We start from the raw sequence: 22,936 nt of genomic DNA on the forward strand, positions 1-22,936 counted from the left end.
TGCACTTCAGGGAAAATATTATACAGAAAACACATTTTGTGAACTTAACTTTATCAACATTATTGGTACAAGGCAAATTCCAATAAAGAAAAAGGATGAGCTATACTTTAAAGTCAAAATCTATACCTAATATACCACTGTATAATTATATTATTTAATAATATTTTATTGCAATAGCAAATTTACAAAGTAGGTCAATTTATAATTTTTTTGTAAAACACAAAGCCATCCTAGTTTGTTTGATTTTCCTTGACCTAATGTAAAAAAAAAACTATCTACTTTGTTTCTAGTGATGCTCAGTCATTTTTGTCAATGTATTCATAAAACCACTTAAAATGAAAGTGATTAAATATCTAATCTTATATGGGATTCTTACATGTGACCAAGTGAGTAATGTGAGCTCCATTATTCATTGGAAGTCGTATGTACCTGTCAGGTAGTCCATAATAACTCTGAAAAGCCTCAACCAGCTTTCTTTAATGTGTTATTAGTATTTAAGAGTTCAACTAATAAACAAGTTCATCTTCTTAAATAAAATGAAAACTCATGATATGCTTTGGTGAGCCAATCGTCTGCGACTGCACAGGCTAGAAGTGACTAAGATTTTCTTTTTTTTTTTACATTAACATTTTTTACATTTTCTTGAAAATGACATTTTGTCTGCTCTTACCTTGAACTGGTCCATTTCGTATGATTTCTCTCATAATTTCAGTTTCCTGGAATGAAAAGTATCAATGAGCATCGATAAGAAACACTAAAGTTAATGTCTGTTGTATAATATAAGCTGTAGTATAATTCATTTAGGGATTACATAACCCTCAGTGACCTGACAACTTGCAGTGCACTGTAGTCCTACTTTGAAATGGTCATATGCACTATAATGCATTGATGAACTTGCCAAAACCAGGAGTTATGCTATTTGCTTTATTGATTTTTATTACAGTAATTTTGGAGTGGAGAAAAATGTGTAATTTTTATGGTGATAAGGAAAATAGTAAAGATAAATTAGAAGATTGAGCTAGTGTATACTCATGTTACCTTTGATCTTTTGATCACAAGAACAGCTACACCAAACACCTGATGAGTAAGGTTCTACAACAACTTCAATACAAATACTGTTATTTTGCACTTATGTCCCCAGTAAGGAGGCAGTTCATCCATCCACCCATCCATCAATTCATTATTCCATGCACATTTAGCACAAAGTATGTATTACAAATTCTGATAGAAACAAATGCTGATGCTTAATCATTCTTCAGATAGCTACATGTTGATGATGTAGACAGATGATGAAACGGATAACATCAGAATCATATAATATGTTCTATTACAAGGACAAGCACAAAGGACCATTGATAACAACAGAAAACAACAAGATAACAGCAACTTAATGAAACAAAAACCTCCATCCTTTTACTATTTCATTATGATTTTAACTCTTACTTCAATGCATTCTTGATAAATAATTATATACTTGTCATGTAATTTCCTGAAGATGGAGAGTATCCTTCAGTAAATCCAAGTTAATATGAAGACAATAATTCCACTTGGAAATCAAAGAAAACATCAGAAGTTTTGCCATAGGTCTGGATCCTTATGTGAAGTTGCCTCAGGTGGAAAGGTGAATACCCATTTGAGTAGGAGAAATTATTTCCTATGTCAGTAAAGGATATTGGGAAGGCATGATCTATGTAGGCAATAGAGAAGGATCTCATTTATTAAGATCATTATGGGTGAGTAGAGGATTAAATACTGGCAAGCTATTAACTTATTTAAGCTGTAGGTCAAACATGCACAAAAGGCCAGTAAATCAGGATAAAAATGTTGGATTATAATCTGGATAGAACTAATGGTAACCAAAGGTTCATATATTTCTTTATGAGTCCACATAACCCTGATGAGATTGGGTTAAAATTGAGTTAGCATTAAGCCTCACAAGCTGGGGTCTAATGGGATTTTTCTCACTATAGTGAAGTTCACTTATATTATGGACTAAAGCACAAGATGAATAAACTGAACCATTGACACTAAAATGTAATGGCTTAACTGTGAATTGTCAGTTTCATTCACATACATATTTTATAAACCACAATTAAAAACTTTAATTTAGAGGCATTTTACAATTCAAGCCAATCCCTTACATTTTTGCTATAACTATTACATTGTGCAATAACATATGAAAATTCAAGTTTTTAATGGACACTTTAAGAATAGTGAGAACTGTATGTGAACAGGCCAGGGATACTCAGTGGTTATTTCAGAGATTCAGGCATTTGCCTACAAGCCTAAGGACCTGAGTAAATTCCAGGACCCACATGATGGAAGGAGGGAATCAGTTCCTGCCAAGTTGTTCTATGATGTCCACATATAAGTGACATATACTCATCCCCAGACAGACAAATGGACAGACAGACAGACAGACCGACAGACAGACAGACACACACACACACACACACACACACACACACACACACACACACAAACACACACACACTATATACAAATAAATGTAGTAAAAATAAAAGGTATACCTATAAACATAACATTTGTTAGTATATACTCATTTTAAGTAATTTAAAAATAGTTTGAACAACGTCAGGGCCATATAGTTTGAGAATGGCATCCTTGTTAGTTCTCACTGTTTAGACTTACATTGGAAGAGACTCTGTATGGGGGAGAACACTGGTAGATTCTGTTGGATTTCTCAAAGCTGTTGGGGCATGGCTTTGTGGCATGACGTTTTCCCCGCCCATCTGATCTACTTGCCATAGCACAAATATTATTAGTAGTGTTTTGGTCCTTGAAAAGAGGGTAGCATGCATGAGATACCAGTCTAAGAGGAATAAGAACAAAGAGGAGATTATTTAGGAAAATGTCATAATATTCTGTCTATAGTCAAATTTACTGAACTGGACATTTGTGGGGTTTGCTGTTCATTTGCCTGATAACTCTAAACTGTCAACCAACTACATAAAACAGCCACTTAATGATACTATAATCTTCCTTCTTATTACTATTTCATTATAATTTCTAGCTCATACTTCAATCCATTTATGATAAATAATTATACAGTTGGCATGTAATTTCCTGAAGATGCAAAGTATCCTACAATAAATCCAGATAAACCTGAAAACATTTATTTGATTATTTGTTGGTGGAATAGCCTGAAAACTTCACTTTTAGAATTAATATTGATTTTTATTTTGTTGGCACTTCTGTTATGCTATCCTTTTTCTTAAGATTTCATTGAATATGTGTCTAGATCATGATACTATAGGGAAACACAATAATGTACATGTAATACTGAAATTGATAGGGTAAAAAGTTCTAAGTTGCATATTATACAAACATTCAACTATTATTGATAGATTTTGAAACCAAACAAACAAATAAGTTATTTGGTCCTAAAGAATTTGACACCAAATTTAATATTACCTCACTGAATAGAGAAGTGGATAGTATGGAAATAAACCATGAGTTAGTTATGTAAATAAGCAACACTAAAATGGCCATACACCTAGACAAGTAGTTATCAACAACTAATGACTGCTAAGAGAAAAGCTTTAGCCTCTCCCAGGGATGAGCCCACTTATTGCTTATCCAATACAATGTGGTCAGCCCTGAAACTGTATACAAACAACAAAAACATACCCAGTGGGTTGTATTTATATATTTGTACATTAAATTCCGTGTGTGTGTGTGTGTGTGTGTGTGTGTGTGTGTGTGTGTATGATCAGAGTAAAATTATAAATTTGGGAGAAGGGGCTAGAGGAAGGAAAAGGAAGAAAGGAAGTGAGGTAATTATATTTCAATTAGAAATGTATTTGTTTTTAAAAGATATTTAATTCCCTAAAGCTTAGGTAATGAAAACTGAACTTCCACCTTAAGATAATAAGGTTTAACTGAGGTCATGAGAATAAGTCATGGATGGGATTATTCTCCTCATAAAAAGAAGAAACTACTTCTCTACTTCATGGGGATAGTATGAGAAAGTAGACATTTGCCAACCAAGAAGAGATCACTTCTGATGCACTGAATCAGACAGCATGTTTTTGTGACTTTGCAAACTGTAGGATAAAATGCATATTGTCTAAGGCATTTTCGTATGGTAGGCTAAGCAGATGAACACAATGAGATTTAGTTGTATTGCAATGTCAATTTCTGCACACAATATATTTAATATACACATATTAATTTGTGTGTGTGAGATATGTGTGCACACCTGCATGCTGGTGCTTGTGTCCTTAATTACACATATGGAGGACAGAGACTGAAGATGGTTTTTTTGACTTTCACTCTCCTCTTTTTTAGATAAAGTCTCTCACCGAACCCGGAATTTACCAATGGCCTAGTCAGTCTGGGTAGTGAATCCCAGGGATATTCCTGTTTCTGACTCCCACTATTGATATCACAGGCTTGTGATGCCATAACTGGCTTTTTATCCTGGTTATGGTGCTTCCACAGCAAGCACTTTACCCACTGAGCCATTCATATATTATAATACAAATACTACTGATAATATGATGATGCTAATTTTACTTTTTTTATTTCATACTTGAGTATTGAATTTGCACCATTTCTGCCACTTCTTATCCTGCCTCCAACTGCTCCACTTTTCCACTTCCTTTTCCACTTCCTCTTAAATTCATGACCTCTTCTCCATTAATTAATATTATAACATATAAATGTGATATATATATATTTCTCATAGGAGGCATCCTGGCCCTCTGGCTCTGTATCTCTCTGTCCTCTCTTTTGTGATTTGCCCTAGCACCTAGTTATAGGGGTTGCTTTGTAGATATGTCAACTTTCATTTGATCATAGGACCAAGCAAAAGTTAACCAAACTGGAAGATACCAATTTAGGCATCTTCAATTCATAACAATTCTTTATTAGATGAAATATACAAAAGAAATTAAGGTATTAGCTCCCATTAATACCTGTCAGGCCTCTCCCTTATGCCTGGCTATGGTCAGATGGCATGAAATAGCAGGCACACTAGTCTTAATATGGTAAAGAACAAATTGATCACCCTTTATAATACTGTCTATCAGCTAGAGTTCTTTTTGTTCTTTAATAAATTTGTTGTACACTAGACATCGGATGTTATATAGATATCAAACTACATGAGAGTAAAAAACATCCCACTTGCCATTTTCCATCAAATAGAATAAAAACTAATGGGTCATGAAAACTCTAAATTGCTCATTTATTTTCTTTTTCTTGTGTTTAATCTGATTTTTTTTCTGGAGTTCTATATTCCTCAGTCTGGAAAACCAAATGGAATAACAGATTTGTCAGTGAAATTGACCAATGTTACTCCCTCTGTGAAGACCCAATAAAACTATTTGGCTCAGAGCAACAAGAACAAATATTTCTTTGAGTCCTCATATTAATTTAGCTGGAAATGTGTACCTTCTTCCAACACTATTTCCAGTGGCTGATAATGTTAGCAGAAGCCAAGTACAATATATATTTAAATGTGGCATTTACTTATGGTCATATATAGGTATGCCATGTATTTTAGATCTTCTTTTTGAAAAAAAAAATCTTGAAACCAGTAGTCTCTACATTATCACTTTTAAAAAGGAAAATACTCTAGTACATCGGGAGCCCATTCCCCATAGAGGGATACTCTTTCAGCCTAGACATATGGGGGAGGGCCTAGGCTCTGCCCCAAATGATGTGACAGAGTTTGATGATCCCCCATAGATGTCCTCACCCTTTCTATGGAGCAGAAGAGGGATAGGGTGGGGGTGGGTTGTGGGGATGGGAGAATGGGAGGGACAGGGAACTGGGATTGATATATAAAATAAGATTGTTTCTAATTTAAATTAAAAAGGAAAACATAAACAAACAAAAAAGAAAAGAAAATGCTCATAACTATCCTAGAAACATATGTTGAACAGTTATTTACCCACGTTTTCTCAGGAACCACCAAGCCCTATCAATGCTTCCACTGTTGCATCCATGACGTTTCTTGGCACAACAAGAGATCAAATTCTGAGGAGAGAGGTTGGCTGTGTATCGACCCCTGGACTGAATTGCTATTCTGTCAGCTGCCACACCTGTTTCAAACAAAATACTCATTAATAATCAAGTAACATGTGATATCCTATTTCTAACACTTTTTTATTTGAACACTCATCTACTTTTCAAAATTGGTATTCCTCCAGTAGCTCACTGCTTGAAGGCTTTTTTAGTTGTGTATTCATGTATAGTCTATATGCATGTGAAAACTTTTTTCATTAAGAAGCCTGTCAAGTGGCAGATTTTCTGAAAGAAAGAGATTTATGTACCTGAACTGTCTAATTTGTGCAGCATCTTCCCTATAACTGCAGGTAAATCTATGTTTTATGTGAATGAAAATCAAGAAAATTCATCACAGAAATATTGACTATAAATTAATCTATTTAGATTAATCCACTGAGCTGAACTCTGGCATCCAGTTGCAGAGAGGAGGAGTGATGAGCAAAGGGGTCAGGACCAGGCTGGAGAAACCCACAAGGGCAGCTGACCTGAACAAAGGGTTGTTCATGGACCCCAGATTGATAGCTGGGAAAACAGCATAGGACTGTTCCAGACCCCCTGAATGAAGATGTCAGTTTGGAAGTCTGGGCAATCTATGGGGCCTCTATCAGCGGATCAGTATTTATCTCTAGTATATGAACTGACTTTGGGAGGCCTCTCCACATAGAGGGATACTCTCTCAGCCTAGACACATGGGGGAGGATCTAGGCTCTGCTCCAAATGATATGACAGACTTTGAAGATTCTCCCATGGAAGGCCTCACCATTCCTGGGGAGCAAAAAGGAGTTGGGATGGGTGGGCAGGAGAGGAAGGCAGGGAGAGGGAACTAGGATTGACATGTGAAAGAAGCTTGTTTCTAATAAAAAATAAATCAAAAATAGTATTTTAAAAGAATGTTTCATTGAATTAACAGGAAAAAAGCTTCACAGGAATCCTTCAAGGTGTAAATTTGGAGGTTTTTTTTCTAAAATAATTCACTTTAAAGAAATTCATGTAGACATGTGTCTGTGTGTGCTTTCTGCACACCTGTAATTTATTATTCTGCCATGTGTAGATATGTTCATTATTGCTTCCCCTTCAATCTCAGCTCCATTTAATTTTCAGCAGGATACACTTTGTAGGATAAAAATGACAGTATCCTGCAATCTCTGGTACTCTCAAGAGAATAAATATTTTATAGTGGAGAATAGAAGTTCTTTGATATGTTGATATTTGTTTCTGTGATTCAGGATCAAATATATTTTAAGTGTTCATACGTCATTTTATTGAGAATATTTTTATAATGAAGAAAAACAGTAGTGATGGAGGTAGAAGCCTGAGGCTGCAAATGATTTCTGACACTTCTTGTCTTTCTGACTTATTTCACTTTCATAAGCTTCCTTAATGAAATGGGAAAATTTTCTGAGACTGTCTGTGGGGCCATATGCTGGGATCACCAATCCACACATTCTCTAGAGCTGCCCTAGCAAGCTGCTGTGCTTCTTACTGCTAAGAACATAATTAAATGTATTTATAAATACAAATGTATACAGAAACACATTTGGTCTCATGGTCTACCCTAAATTTAAGAATTTGCATAGTTTAGGTGATGTTTACCACATAAGCACAAATTAGTGTTTTAGTTGATTAAGTCTTATTCAGCTGTTTGAAACAGTGCTCAAATGAATCATGGATTTCTAACTCATTAAGGCAAACAATGGAAAGACAACATCTGTACTGATAAAGTAGGCAGCAGTACAGAATAAAAATATATAACTACCACTGAAGAAAGCTATCCCATGACTATGGCTATGCCAGAGCATTTCTGGAATAACCTGGTTAATACTATGAATTAAAGGGACATAGTAATCTGCAGTTTCCTGTTCCAGAGAATGTCACTGCCTAAACTGGCCTCTCCAAGATCTTAGGCACTCATGTCACAATGCCTGCAGCTTTTAGTCTGCTCCCGGATGCTCTAATAGGACTGCATTAAAGCACCAGATATAGCTTTACGAAGATGTTGATAGTATCCAGACATGATCGTGGTAGGTCTTGTTTAACTGTGGAAAAGTCTTTGGGGATAATTTTGGAGATCAAATATTGGGATCTGAGTATCAAATCAAACTGAGCATCTTATTTATTGTCCTTAGGAACTGCATAAAATGAGCTGTTAGAGAGGTGTTTCTTGCAGGTTCAAGTGGATATTAACATTATTTTGTAATCTTATTAAAAGATATTATATCACCTTGAATTTAAAATCTGAATTTAAATTTAAATCTTAAATTTAAATTTTATTTTGTATAAAATGAGGAAAACTTTAATCTTCTGGACTTAATTCTAGAACTGGACTTTGCTTCAAAGTAGTTTAATAACTACAGTCTTGTGAATCTTATAAAAAGAAATAATGTGAAGATTTTGTGAGTTTATACATAAATATTAGGATTCTTGATGATGTTATGGTGAGAAGAAATAAAAATTATTTACCTCGTCCAAACTCAAAATCAAATGCATTTTGCCTCTTTATTCATTGTCTTTGTACATTAGGCACTAATATCCAAGTTTTAGATTAAACTTTATATCCTCCAGGTTTCTTTCTTCGGCTGGAATATTTTAACTGAACCTTTGTTATTATTTACATTTTCTAAGACTATAAACTGCTCTACCATGCTCCAAAGATTAAAAAAAAAAAAAAAAAAAAAAAAAGGTATGAGGAAGTAACTGAAGTGATGTCATTACTTGCGGTGGAAAAAGCCCAGGAAGCAGCACAGTTTTTTTGATCCAATGGACCGTGAGTCCATCCAGGCCACTTATAAGAAGAAATGAAAACCTCAGGAAGATCAGCTCTGGCAGGAAAAGTTGCCTAAGGGAAAGAGAGAGAAATGTGTTAAATGTTCTCACGTATGCCCCGTTGTCACCAGAATATGAATGCAATGTTGATAATGATTTTAAATTCTTTTATTATGAATTTGGGCTTCTGAGGGAAGCACAGTTACAGGGATTTCCATTCTACCTTGTGTTTAAGGGCCACTGTATGTTGAGCATCATAGCATGGATTAGATGCTTTTTCTGGTTACCATGTCATGCAAGGACCTTTCTACCAGTGCCCCTGCCATCTTGAAAAATAGTTTGTTCATTCACATGAAGTCACATCTGAGATTGTGAACATCAGCCCTCATAAAGAAGGTTTACTTCTATATCTTTCTTCCTTTTGGGATGATATGTGAGTGTCAGGTGAGAGAATTTCAAACAAAAGTCATTTAGGGCAATTGTACATTAACACAGGAAATCATTCAATTTGCATGATTATGAGAAATGAAACAAATTAATTTGTTCATATTATTAAAATGCTTAAAGATTAAAGAGGACTTTAAAATTTGTATAATACCAAAGGAATAATTCCATGATGTCATAAAAACCCACATTAAATTCCTAACAGGGTCAGTTCTACTATCTCAACCTATCTAAGTGACATAATAAGAGGAAATATTTGCAACCCTTTTCAATAAATGATGTAACTGACTTCTAAAAGCTAATGGATATGCTAAATACTCAGTTAAATAAGATTTTTTCTCTCAAACTAGACCCTTGGCTTAGAGTTTTGTTGACATCATGCTCCATTATTGTCATCTCTATGAGAAATACAAGGAGGCAGCACCTTGTATCACAAGTTAAATGTCTGGAAATGATAAAAGTTCATTGATTTAATGGTCTTATGATTTGTGCTCTGACATCTTACGAAAAATTACTTCTGACAATTACAAAATAGACTCATAGTCTAAAGTAAGTAAAATTTAAAATATATCTGTCTCTATGAAAAACGCATCCATCCAAAATAACTTATGAATTAGAGCATTGATGAGAAAATTCACTTTAGACTTAGAGAAATATTACTATCCAATAGGAGAGTAAGAAATCCTAAGTCTGTTCCAAAAAGTATTGCTACTTAGACAGAAGAGTGAAAGACATAGAGCTGATTACCACAAATAGCTAAATGAAAAGGATTAGCATCCCAGGGATCTGGAATGCCAATGCTGCCAGATGGTCCACATGGTAGAACATCAGAGTTGGAGCAGCATAAGCTTCGAGGAACCACTGAGGAGACACAGACTCAACCTCAAAGTTGTCCTTCTAAATGGGAAACTGAAGCACGATGTACACACAATCTGTGCTTTCCTTTATCTATCTGATCAGTTGATCAGTGTGCTTTTAAGCATTTATCACATTAAAGTGCCTCAAGCACCCAGAAACTTAAGTGTCTGAATGTCAGTTGTAATTTTATGACTTTAAGACACAAATTTTAAGAGTAGGGTGAGGATACATCACTTCTGCCCTGTTCAAGCAATTAAGATCTATGATTTCTAATATATTTCAGCAGGATTTAGTGATGTGACTTCCATATACGGGAGATGATCATTCTGTTTTGCATATGGAAGACAGTCTGATAATAATAAAAGAAAGTGTGTGTGTGTGTGTGTGTGTGTGTGAGAGAGAGAGGAGAGAGAGAGAGAGAGAGAGAGAGAGGGGGGGAGGAGTTAGGTAGATTTCATCTTTTAAAAATGTGATTTCCCATGGGAGCCTCCTGAGGCCTGGGGACTGTGCACTGGGGAACCCATCTCACTGGTCCATCCCACCCAGAGACTGCCAACGTCCTAGTCCACCTCTACCCACAGGAGGAGGTAAGCATGGTCCTGTTTCCAGCCCGACTTCCAGTGCCCTGCTCAGAACCTCCTGAGGCTTGGGGCTGGCACACAGGGGAACCCAACAGACACAAAAAAGTTGGAAAAACCTCCTGTTTCTTATCAGACTATCATGTTTTAAAGTTAGAATTCAACAACACAAATTTCAGAAAACCTACTAACTCATGGAAATTGAACAATGCACAATTGCACCATTCCTGGGTCAAGGGAGAAATAAAAAGAAGAAGTTAAAGACTTCCTAGAATTCAATGAGAATGAAGACACAACATACCCAAACTTATGGGACACTTTGAAAGCAGTGCTAAAAGGAAAGTTCATAACACTAAGTGCCCACATGAAGAAACTGGAAAATAGTCACGATAGAGAATTAATAGCACAACTGAAAGCTCTAGAACAAAAAGAAGCTAATACACCCAGGAGGAGTAGACACCAGGAAAAAATCAAATTGATAGCTAAAATCAATAAAGTAGAAACAAAGTAAAACAATACAAAGAATCAATGTAAGCAAGAGTTGATTCTTCGAGAAAATCAACAAGATAGACAAACTTTTATCTAAATTTACCAAAAGGCAGAGAGTGAACATGCAAATTAACAAAATCAGAAATGAAAAGGGGGACGTAACAGCGGACACTGAGAAAATCCAGAGAATCATCAGGTCATACTCTCCACAAAATTCAAAAATCTAAAGGAAATGGACAATTTTCTGGATAGATATCACTTACCAAAATTAAATCAAGAATAGATAAACAATTTAAATAGACCTATAACCCCTAATGAAATAGAAGCAGTCATCAAAAGTCTCCCAACCAAAAAAAAAAAAAAAAAAAGCCCAGGGATAGATGGCTTCAGTGCAGAATTATACCAGAAATTCAAAGAACAGCTAATACCAATTCTCCTTAAAGTATTCCACACAATAGAAGCAGAAGGTTTATTGCCAAACTCTTTTTATGAGGCTGCAATAACCTTGGTGCCTAAGCCACACAAAGACACAACTAAGAAAACTACAGACCAATATCCCTCATGAATATTGATGCAAAAATACTCAATAAAATACTGCCAAATTGAATCCAAGACACATCAGAAAAATCATCCACCATAAATAAGTAGGCTTCATCCCAAGTATGTAGGGATGGTTCAACATACTAGAAAAAATTGTTCTGAAGGAGGTAACCCAGACCCAGAAAGACAAACATGGCATGTGCTCACTTATAAGTGGTTATTACCTGCAAAGGACAATCATGCTATAATCAATACACCCAGAGAGGTTAGGTAACAGGAGGATGCTTGTATCTCCCTGGGAAGGGGAAATAGAAGAGATTTAGTGAGTGGACTGGGGTAGGTCAGGATGGGTCAGGGTGGGAATCTGAGGAGTCATGTGTGGATGGTATGGGTGACAGGGTACTGAAAGAGCTGACCAGAAATGGGGTTAATTCAGGGTCAGGTAAAACTCAGTACAAAGGAAACTCCTAGGAATCTACAAAGATGATTCAAGCTAAGATTCTTAGCAAAAGAGGACAGGTAACCTGAACTGGCCACATCCTGTGACAGGCAAGAGTACCAGTGGAGATGTTGGGTTTCCAACCCAGCCACATACATAACCTTTGGCCTACAGTCTTCCTGGCTTATAGAATTTCCAGGGAATAAAGATTGCGGGAGTGGCCAGCCAACGACTGTTCCAGCCTGAGACCCACGGCACAAGAGTAAGCTCACCCCTGACACTGAATGGAGCACAATGGCCCAGAGGCTGAAGGGTCCAGAGACCTAAGGTAGAACCAAATATGACTGAAGAAACAAAATTTCAATGTAATGATGACTAATGATATCCTACTCATAGATTGGTGCCTAGTCCAATCAGAGAAGCTTCATCAAACAACTTATAGAAACAGATGCAGAGAACAACAATCAAACATTAGGCTGAGTTTAGGGATCCTGCTGAAGAGAAGGAGAATGGATTGTAGGAACCAGAGGGGTCAAGGGCATCACAAGAAAACTCATGGAATCAATTAACTTAGGCTCACAGGAGCTCACAGAAACTGAACTGACAACCAGGTAGCCTGCATGGGACTAACACAGACAAGCACTCTGCATCCCTGTGACAGTTGTGTAGCTTGTTCATCTTGTGGGACTCCTAAAAATGGGAGCAGGGGCTGTCTCTGACCCTTCTGATGGCTTTTGGGACCCTACTCCTCATACTGGGTTGCCTTGTACCGCCTTACTACATGAGGAGGTGCTTAGTCTTGTTACAACTTGATATTCGATGTTTTGTCATTATCCATAAGAGGCCTGCCCATTTCTTAATAGAATAGGAGGAGGAACAGATTAATTAGTTAATTAAAAAATTTCAATAACCTATTGCCAGTTTATAAAATGTAAGCTGGAAGATAAACATCTTTATGTTTTTTCAAAGGCATGCCTCATGTCTCACTACTTGCTGTCCCTAACATTTATTGAGCAGCTTCAAATGTTTTTGGTCTGTTGTTTTCTTTGTTGTATTTTGTTTTGTTTGTTTAGAGAGAAAGAGAAAACATGAAGTTGGGTAGGGAGAAGTGGGAAGTATCTGGGAAGAGCTGGTGGATGGGAAATAGCATCATCAAGATGTATCACCTAAAACATGTTAAAACAAATAGAAAAAGAAAACACACAGATTATAGTTAATGGCCAAGGAAATTAAACAGCCGATCAACTGTTACGTGCTACTTAGATAGCAATGGAATGTTCAGATGATCAAGTAAATGTTTTCTCATCAAAAATTTTAGGAGCCTTAAAAGTTAGTATGCAATTGATAAAATGATATTTGTGTTTAGCTCTCAACATACCACCAAAAATTTATGTCATCATTTTTATCTGTGAGTTTTGTCAACTAAGCTTATTTGCACTGAATAGCTGAATAAAGATTCTCATTAGGAGCTGGGCAGTGGTGGCTCACACCTTTAATACCAGCACTCTGGAGGCAGAGGCAGGAGGATCTCTGTGAGTTCTAGACCAGCCTGGTCTATATAAGAGCTAATTACATGACAGCCTCCAAAGCCACAGAGAAACCCTGTCTCAAAAAATCAAAAAAAGAAAGAAAGAAAGAAAGAGAGAAAGGAAGAAAGAAGAAAGGAAAAATAACATAAAAGAATCTCATTAGGGTAAATGAACATTTTTACCTATACCAACTTGACATCAGATACACTACAGTAGTATGCCTAGGGGTTTCAGCTGACACGCCTGCCTTCTTAATGTTAATAGTTGCAGAAGAGTTCTACTTTAGATATAACAGCCCAATTGTTTTCCTGGGGTAATCAACAAGTGGCAATAACAAAACTGCTCATTTCTTAAATTCCCTGAATTTTATTGCATGTGTTTGTGTGTCTCTCCTACATGGATACTACATACATGTGTGCTACGTGCATGCCTGGTGCCTGCAGTGTCAAAAGATGGCGTCAAATTGACTAGAACTGTAGTTACAGGTGGTTGTGAACCGCCATGTGGGTGTTGGCAAATACAACTGAGTCTTCTATAAGAGTAGAAAGTACCTTTAACCTCTGAGCATTCTCTCCAGACTCCACTTTAAACAATTTCAACTGAACCAAATATATAAATAAACTCTTAGTTGTCAAGGTTTTGAGCAGAAATAGTATTTTTAATCCAAAGTATTTTCAATATTTATAAATAAATGTAACAAAGTGAGGCTTCTTGGAGCTATTTGATAAATTCCCAAGCACTTGAACATTAAATCTGAAAACAACAATCTTAAATATACTGTTGGTTTTATTTTATTTGGTTTGGTCTAATAGCGTAGTAGAACTTCCAAGATCATCAGAAATCTGTGAACTCCATCAGCAATTAATGAAAAGTTGTGTATTACGTTATAACTGGAAATAAAATGCTAAAATTGATTAAGATCTAAATAATTAAGTCCTTTCAGAAGTAACCCATTTCGGAGAGCTGCTATTCTCTGAAGGTTAAGGAAACCACTGTCAAAATACAAAGAAGGAGAAAAACACCTGATGAATAATAGCATTGCCTTAATGTCTTTACTGTAGTCTATTTTGATAAGCACAAATTGAGCATTTTATAGAACTCATACAACTATAAGAACTAGATACAACCATAACTATCATTTTATGGAGGGACAAATAGTAAGACCTTGATATTCAAACACCCTGGCTATTTACAAACACTTTAGCCTATTTATAATCTAGATATAAAAATGCATGCATATATCCGTCCAAGTCCATAGTGCTTGACACAGAAACCAGGGTTTTGTCATACTAGACAAGCAGTCTACCACTAAGCACATCACCAAAACCACCTATACCTTTTAACATCTCTTCTACAGCAATGTTTCTACTGGCTCAGAAGACCCTCTGTCGAAATAAGCTTCAAATGCAGCCATAATAATTAGTTGTCTCAATGTTTCCCCTGAGGAATTGGCAATGTTCTATTTTTTCCCAAAATATACTTCTGTTCCTTCCATTAGTCTTGTTTTAAAATTTTAGCTGAAGTCAGTATTTCTTAAATTACATTGTGTGGAACCTAAGAGTGCTTACTAACCAAAAGCTTATCCAATTTTGTGAATTTAGGAAATGCTGGAATAAAAAATTAATGAGAAAACTGCAATGTTTTTGTATTCTTATGAGTAGTATGAAGCTTCAGAAGATAGGTATGACTTGCTGTTTATCCCACTATTTCTGGCAGCTGAGATCCAGGTCTTTTAGCTGTCAGCTACCCCAGGAAGCCTAGTTGTAGAGTATAGGCCATCTCCCTCTCAACTTCTGTTTTTCTCCCTCTACTTCTGCTCAATGCTCTGCTTGTGCCCAGACAGAATATGTTTCCTTGCCTTTTGTTTTCCTCATTGGATTCACACCCAGATAGTCACCCCCAAAATCCCAAAATTGCCTTTCTAGCCCCACACTGTTGACATATTTTATTCTTACTTGTTATGAATCACAACCCATGCAAATGTGGTAAAAGCAGTTTCTGAATTAATTTTATTATAGTATTTTTATTAAATCTTTGAGAATTTCACACCACGTATTTTTGGATCATATCCCACCCCCCACTCCTCCTGCTAACTCATCCCAGATCCACTTTCCACTCACACTCCCTCACAACTCTTTGTCATCTTTTTCTTTTTTTGATAACCCACAAAGTCCAATTTGTACTGCCCATATTCATGGGTATAGGACCATCTACTGTAGCAAAGTCAACTAGCTAGTGGCAATAGCTTTGAAGAAAACTGACTCTTGCTTCCTTAGAAGCCATCAACTGTCAATAGCTCCACACTTAGGGGTTGGGAGTTCAGGAGTTTGTCTCCTCTTTGTGAATGTTAACCGGCTTGATCTTGTGCAGGTCTTATGCAGACAAGCTCAGCTGCTGTCAGCTCATGAGTGCAACAGAATTTTAAATTTATTGTGCAAATATGTGTCTCTAATTAAAGTTCAGTAGACAATTACAGGCCAATTGTAACTTAAGCCAAAAAATAAAGCCTGGTTACCAAATTGGGAAGAGACGAGCTTACCCATGAATTAAGGATAGTTCACACTCACTTTTCCAATTCAGAGTAAAGACTTTTGAGTTCCAACTTTCATCTAGGTAATGTGGCCAAAGAATGAGAGAGATTTGGGGTTGGGGTGCTGTGTATTTTCTTATCACACTAGAAGTCATATCGTGGTTTGGCAACTACAAATATCCAATAACAGACGAATAACCTCACTAAATGTATAATCCTTCCTCTTTAGTATTTAAACCAATAACCCTCTTACATATATAGTCCATCCTGTGATGAAAATAATTTTAAATTGAGGAAATATCATTTATTCAGCAGTACAGCTTCATAAAGTGCCCATTTGTATTGTACTTTGAGTCAGTTTTGTATCATTTATTGGGTATTGATTTTATAATCGTCCAGCTACATCTTTAGCTACATGTATGGTTACCAGTTCAACTCAGTTCGTGTTGACCTCATGTCCTTTCCATAAATACTTGCCTTGGTTCCTATTCTTTCGCACTTGACTAGTATTGAAGACAATTCTAACACTTAGAAACTTAACCCTCAAGCTACTGTGCCCAAGAAATCAGATTCTATTTCCACGCCATATGTTATAATTAAGCAATAGAAATCTTGGAGGTTGTCTGAATTGTCCTTGATGCTTTCTTGGAATTACTTAGCAAGGAGGAATTCTAAACTCTCCTAGAACACTAATCATTAAAATTGTTTTTCATTTATATATCATCACAGAGAATTTTAGACAAATACCCAGGAACCAATAAATGGTTTAGAGTGAAATATTCTGTTGTCTGCTGTGGTGAGTGGCAACTTGAGAAACTCTATAATGTGCTTTTCTAGACTACAGTAAATTACTGAAAGGTGAAAAGTTAAAGCTTGAAAAAGAAATGTTGGAAACAATCTTGAAGACAAACATATTAATGTTTACACAAGTATTGGGCTCACTGTGTCCCTCAATGAATGAAAATGCAAGAATAACCATTATAATGGAGTATTTTCTTACAAAATGCGAAGAGTAAAGGGAAAAAACAAAAACCACAAGAAAAAAAAAACAGCACTTTTTCCAGTTGAGCAAAAAGTTGAGTCACTAAAAATCATGAAATGAGCCATGCTGCTAAAGATTTTGTCATAGTAGTTGTAAAAGACTCCAAACTATTTCTAAGCTGAGCATCTATGAAAAATAACTCAGGAGATTAAGCATCTTCTTTTTTATGTTGAATGTGTATTGGCTAAAGTTACCAGGACCTACTTATATTACATAATGTTGAGGTAGGGGCAACAGACAAGGTTCTGCGACGTAACAAATTCTGAGGCATCACTTTGCTTGTTCTGCCTCAGTGTGACTTGGGTTCAGTCAGTCTTACTCTGCTTGGCATTAAAGCTCTCAGTGATGGCAATACCCAGAACATCAAGCTGTTGTGGGAATTAGATGAGATGAAACATGAAGGTATTTGCATGCTTGGCACATATCTGCTCAATAAACATCAGTTAGTATTATTTCTCTGATACTAGTTATGATCTATCAATGCCGGCATCTAAATTGGAACTTAAATACGGTGATCATATGCCTGGAAAACAAAGCTTGGGCTGGGTTTTTAACAGACATTAGTTAATTTACAATTCCTGTAACAGCAGAATGATGAGAGAATTTGGGCAGCTGGAACCTGATGCCTTTATTTTAGACCAACAAGCTGCACTGCAGTGCCACTGTAAGCCACTCTGGTCTAGACTGTAGTAGTAGGCATCAGAGAAACTGTTCAACTTGAAAGTGTGTGGGCCTGGAAAACACTGTACACTAAGAGGCAAGGGTTTGTGGTCCCTGGAATGGTAGAAGCTTCCTTATATAAGATGAAAGACTAACTGCAGTAGCAGGAAGCATGAAAATACTAAGAAACACACTTTCACAAACACATGTGCCAGGTCTCCAGCCAAAATTCAAATATATTCTTTAAGGCAACTTGAGAACTTTTGAGAACAATTCTTTTATAATCATCATCAAATGCATGCCTAAGATTACCAGCATTTACTTCAACCTCATGTGATAAAGAATAGACTAAGAGAGATCATCCAACTTTTGATGAATTCACAAAACATTTAACTTTAAAATAAAAGTAAGGCCAGACATGAGGTCACACATCTGCAATCCCAGCACACAGATAATTTAGCATAGTCACAAGTTTCAAGATTACCCAGACCTATATAGTAAATTTCATATACAAATTTCTTATACAATAGGAAAATGATTTAAAATTACAATGAAAACAATGTAAATACAAATAAATTTGTGTATTGTGTCATGTAGACTCTTCAATGTGGCAAAACACCTGGGCTACACTATTTCTCAGTAGAAGAATTTGTTTTGGCTCATGTTTTGGGGGTCTTTCAGGCAGTCATGGGAAGAGGGCAGGTGAAGCCAGCAGCTCCCTCTGTGGTGACCAGGGAGCAAAGAGGAAGCAAGAGTGCCCTCACAGCAAGCTTCCAACTTGTTCTCTCCTATTGTACCTGGGCCCTGAGATTATGGGACAACACCACTTTCTTTTAGAGTTTGTCTTTTTTCATAATTTATAGTTTCAAAAAGCATGCTCACAAACATATTCTCCTCAGTCAAATAAACTTGACAATTAAGATTTGCCATCAAAAACATTGAATATCCAACCCTTCAGCAGAAATATGTATTTCTGCTAAATTATGGACAATGAAACAGAATACCCAGTCATCACTTAAAGCACGCATAAGCTGTACAGATATATAATGGTTGTTATATTTAGGGATTATTTTCTTAATTTATATGACAAAATGTCTCATTTTCATGGTTCTGAAAATCAAAACTGAATAGCATAGTTCATATTTCTTTAAATATACACATGAGTTCACCTGTACAAACATGTGCACATCCAATCAGAAGGAAGCACTTACTGTCATTTCATTCATGCTCAGAAGTGTAGGGCTAGGTGGCAAGGTTCCAAGGCGAAATTTGAACCCTTCTTCTAAAGTCATTCCCCAGAACTGGCTATAGTTCTGTGCTGTCCATCTACCTTACAAATAAAGCAGAAAAATATGTATAGGTTACATGATATCACTCTTATAAATACACATTTATTTCTAGGTCTTAAAATATATAGTACATATAAGTTATATATTAACATGATCTAAAATATAAGAATTATCAGTACAAGGTGGATAGTCCTTATACAGATGCAACATTGATTATTCTAAAATCAAGTACATGAAACACAAGTCTTAGAATTGAGCAATTTCAGTTATGATCAATATAAGGAACATGGGGTCACATAATTATGTGTTGAAAACAGGAATATAAGATTTTTATATTCTATGAAATGATTAAGTATACTAATGCTAATATATGCAGTTTCCTTTAAGTGTATGTAATTGCTCTTTAGAAAGAAATCTGGCTCCACAGACAAGAACTTATAGGTTAAATAGGACAATCTGTGTTTAGAATTTACATTTGAAAAATTTAAAACATTAAAAGTTGGCTATACATTTCATTTTTGCAGTATTAGAGACTGAGCCTAGGACTGCATACATATAGACAAGTGCTCTACCATGGAGTGGCTGCTTGTAAATTATCATCCTACTTTAAAGAGATTAGATGAGCAACTGGCAATTAAACATTAAGTTAAGTTAATTTGTATCCAGTGTTATCCACTAATAGTTATTTAAGTGCATTATTTAGAAATTAGCTATTAAAATGCATGTTTTTCTGGACTTATTTTTACCTTGCATAGGAAAAAAGGGATTTATTTTCAAAATGTGAGGAAATTTGAAGGTAGGTGATAGTGGCTGAACACTGGACACCTGACAGGCTTCTAAACATTGCTCATCCAAACCATCTACAATGCAGACAAATGCTTTTGGTATTTAAATCAGTTCTAAACTACACTCTTGTATTTATTATTAAAATTACTTATAATGTGACAGGCACTTTTGAGTGATTAGAAATTCAACTAAGTTCTCTGTAGGGGAAGCTGTAGCCACGCCTTCTTAGGGGTCTACACAGTGAGTTTTAGGCTAGCCAGGGATGCATCCTAAAGACACTTAGGGAAGATGGTCCAGCTGTGATTAGGAGCATTTTCTACTCTTGCAAAGGACCTAAATTCAGTTCTCAGCACCCACACAGTGGCTCATAACCTTCTGTAATTCCAGATCCAAGGGATGCAACATTCCTTTTGACCTCTGCAGGCACTGCAGGCCATATTTAGTATAAATACATGCATGCAGCCAGGCAAAACACTCATACACACAAATATATAAATCTATATAAACAGATAAACCTTAAAAACAAAATAAACAAACAACAAAAGAAAAACAACAAGAGTAGATATCTTCCTCTTGCTGGCTGAGTTCTTCTTTCCTTAGAACTCCTACAAGGTGCCTGGCATCCTTGAGTTCAGTTCTGGGGAAATGGTATCTTTGAGACCAGGGAAGTGCAAGAAAGTCAAGATAAAAAGCCACCAACAGAGGAAATATGAGAAAGAGTTATAGACCACAGCACTAAGACTAAGTGGGCTTTTGTCCACACAGAAGCCAGGGCAATTAGAAACATCCAGTAGTGGCGCAGAGGCACACCCTGAAAAACCATGAGGACTTAGGCGTCTGGCCTATCAGAACTCAGAGAACTGATTGGCTCTGCTAGAAACCCAAATTGCAGGCTGAATTTAACCACTAAAGAGGAAATTGGGCAGAAAACCCCAGCAAGCACTAGAAAAGTATAGAGAAATCTAAAATGGAGAGATTTCCAGTGTTCATGTTGTTAATAATTCCCGTCATTGCCTGAAGGAGCTCATGATCAGACTGTGGGGCCACAGAACCAGACTGAGGGAATAGCCAAGAGCTGTGAGAAAGGTTTCTGTGGGACTCCTAACAATGGGAGTGCAGGTGTCTCTGACTCTTTCACCTGCTCTTGGGACCCTTTTCCTCCTACTGGGTTGCCTTGTCCAGCCTTGATATGAGGGCATGTGCCTTATTGTATTTTGTTATGTCTGTTCAGTTGATATCCCCGGGAGGCCTGCTCTTTCTGAGGGAAAGTGGGGGAGTGAGGAGGTGTGGGGAGGTGGAGAAATTTAGGGAAGAGAAACTTTTCTCAGGATGCATCATATGAGAAAAATGAATAAATAAAAATGTTCAAGAAAGAAGAATAAAAAGTAAACTCAGCCTGCCCAAATCCACCATTAAGGAACAGAGGCACATCAGTCTTCAGGGCAACTCCAGAGAAATGGCCCTAAAGCTGGAGTATCTGTATAGTTCATAATCACTCCACCTTCTCTGTTAGAACAAGAGCAAGAGATCCACTAGGATTCAGGGGAGAATGTAACAAGGCTTAAAGCACTGCATGGTTTCCAGAGCAGACCACAAACAATGTAGACAGGAGCTAAAGTGTTGAAAGAGGTGGGACAGGAGATTGTCCTGGGTAGCTTTGCTGTTAACTTGAACCATGTGGGGAAAGGCAAAGCTGATTGAAGAACTATCTGGGACAATTTCTTGATTGTTAATTAGTGTAGGAGGACCCAACCCACTGTGAGCTGTGCTATTCTTATCCAGGTAGACCTGGGGTATATAAAGTAGCTATACCTGGGAGAGAATCCAAAAAGTAGTGTTCTTCCATGGTCTCTACTTCAGTTCCTGCCTTCAGATTCCTGCCTTGAGTTTCTGTCTTGTCTTTCCTCCATGATGAATTGTGAGCTATAAGGCAAATAAACTCTTCCTTCCTCAAGTCACTTTCGATCAGAGTTTTACCATAGCAGCACAGAATCCAGGACAGAGATTAGTAACACTCCCATCCTGACCATGCTACAGAGAGGCTGTGAAGATGATGTTGGTGGTGGACCATGGCATAGTATCTGTATGAACACAGCTAAGCTGTCATCAAGACCTTGATCAAACCATGATAGTTTTAACTGAAGTTGATTTAAATCCTAAGTATAGTCTTGAATGAATCCAGCACACAAGACAAAATCACATAATAAACAAATAAACAAAAGCAAAGAGAAAGGGAAAACTTTTAAATCTGGAGGATATATCCTCTCCAGTGGAAGTGTAAAACACACAAAGAAACAAAATGCATGAGATACCATTTCACCATGGCATGCCCACAGTTGACAGATTATCAGTACTGCATAACAAGATAGCAAACTAGCATAATTGCCAGAGGAAAAATTCAGAGTGCTGCTTTTTATAATGTTTCATGACGAAAAGAAACTCATATAAAAAGATGAGAAATTTATTTAAAGATATGTATAAAAAGAGTTACAAAATCAAGACAGACAAAAAAGTCACCAATGTATGTGAAAGAATAAGTAAGTAGGAGAAAAAAATTAAAGCACCAAGAAAAAATTCAACCTAGAAATTAAGGTCCTGAAAAAGAACCAAACAACACCCTTATTCAACACCAACCACTAATGACTGGCTTGGTAAGACATGCCAACTGGTGCAATAGTGGCATAAACATCACAGGAGTGACAAATCACCTTCTGCTTGTATCTAAGTCTGATTCCACAGAATAAAATCCATACCTGACATCATCATCAGATAAGAACCCATGACTAAATAGATGATGGCTCTTAGAGGAGGTAAAAATGCTAGAAATTCTGCCAATGGACTTGGTATTAAACTGACTCCTAATGACTTATATTTGTACTCATAGATTAATACTTCTCTTATTTTTCATGAAAGATTCTCCTAATTGCAGTATATTGTGCTTAAGACAATAACTCAC

The 22,936-nt window shown here is 36.5% G+C and overlaps 1 protein-coding gene across 1 annotated transcript in view; it reads right to left on the bottom strand.

The window, feature by feature from the left end:
- Positions 1 to 22,936, bottom strand: part of Tinag (tubulointerstitial nephritis antigen) — a 77,726-nt gene that overhangs the window by 40,604 nt on the left and 14,186 nt on the right. The window contains exons 4-8 of the mRNA XM_035444487.1: positions 19,117 to 19,231; positions 8,746 to 8,869; positions 5,918 to 6,068; positions 2,653 to 2,833; positions 671 to 716 (exon numbers count right to left, since the gene is read on the bottom strand). Of these exons, the coding sequence (XP_035300378.1) occupies positions 671 to 716; positions 2,653 to 2,833; positions 5,918 to 6,068; positions 8,746 to 8,869; positions 19,117 to 19,231 (617 nt within the window). The remainder of the gene's footprint in view (positions 1 to 670; positions 717 to 2,652; positions 2,834 to 5,917; positions 6,069 to 8,745; positions 8,870 to 19,116; positions 19,232 to 22,936) is intronic.

The sequence above is a fragment of the Cricetulus griseus genome, chromosome 4 (assembly GCF_003668045.3).
Source record: "Cricetulus griseus strain 17A/GY chromosome 4, alternate assembly CriGri-PICRH-1.0, whole genome shotgun sequence".
NCBI lineage: Eukaryota > Metazoa > Chordata > Mammalia > Rodentia > Cricetidae > Cricetulus > Cricetulus griseus.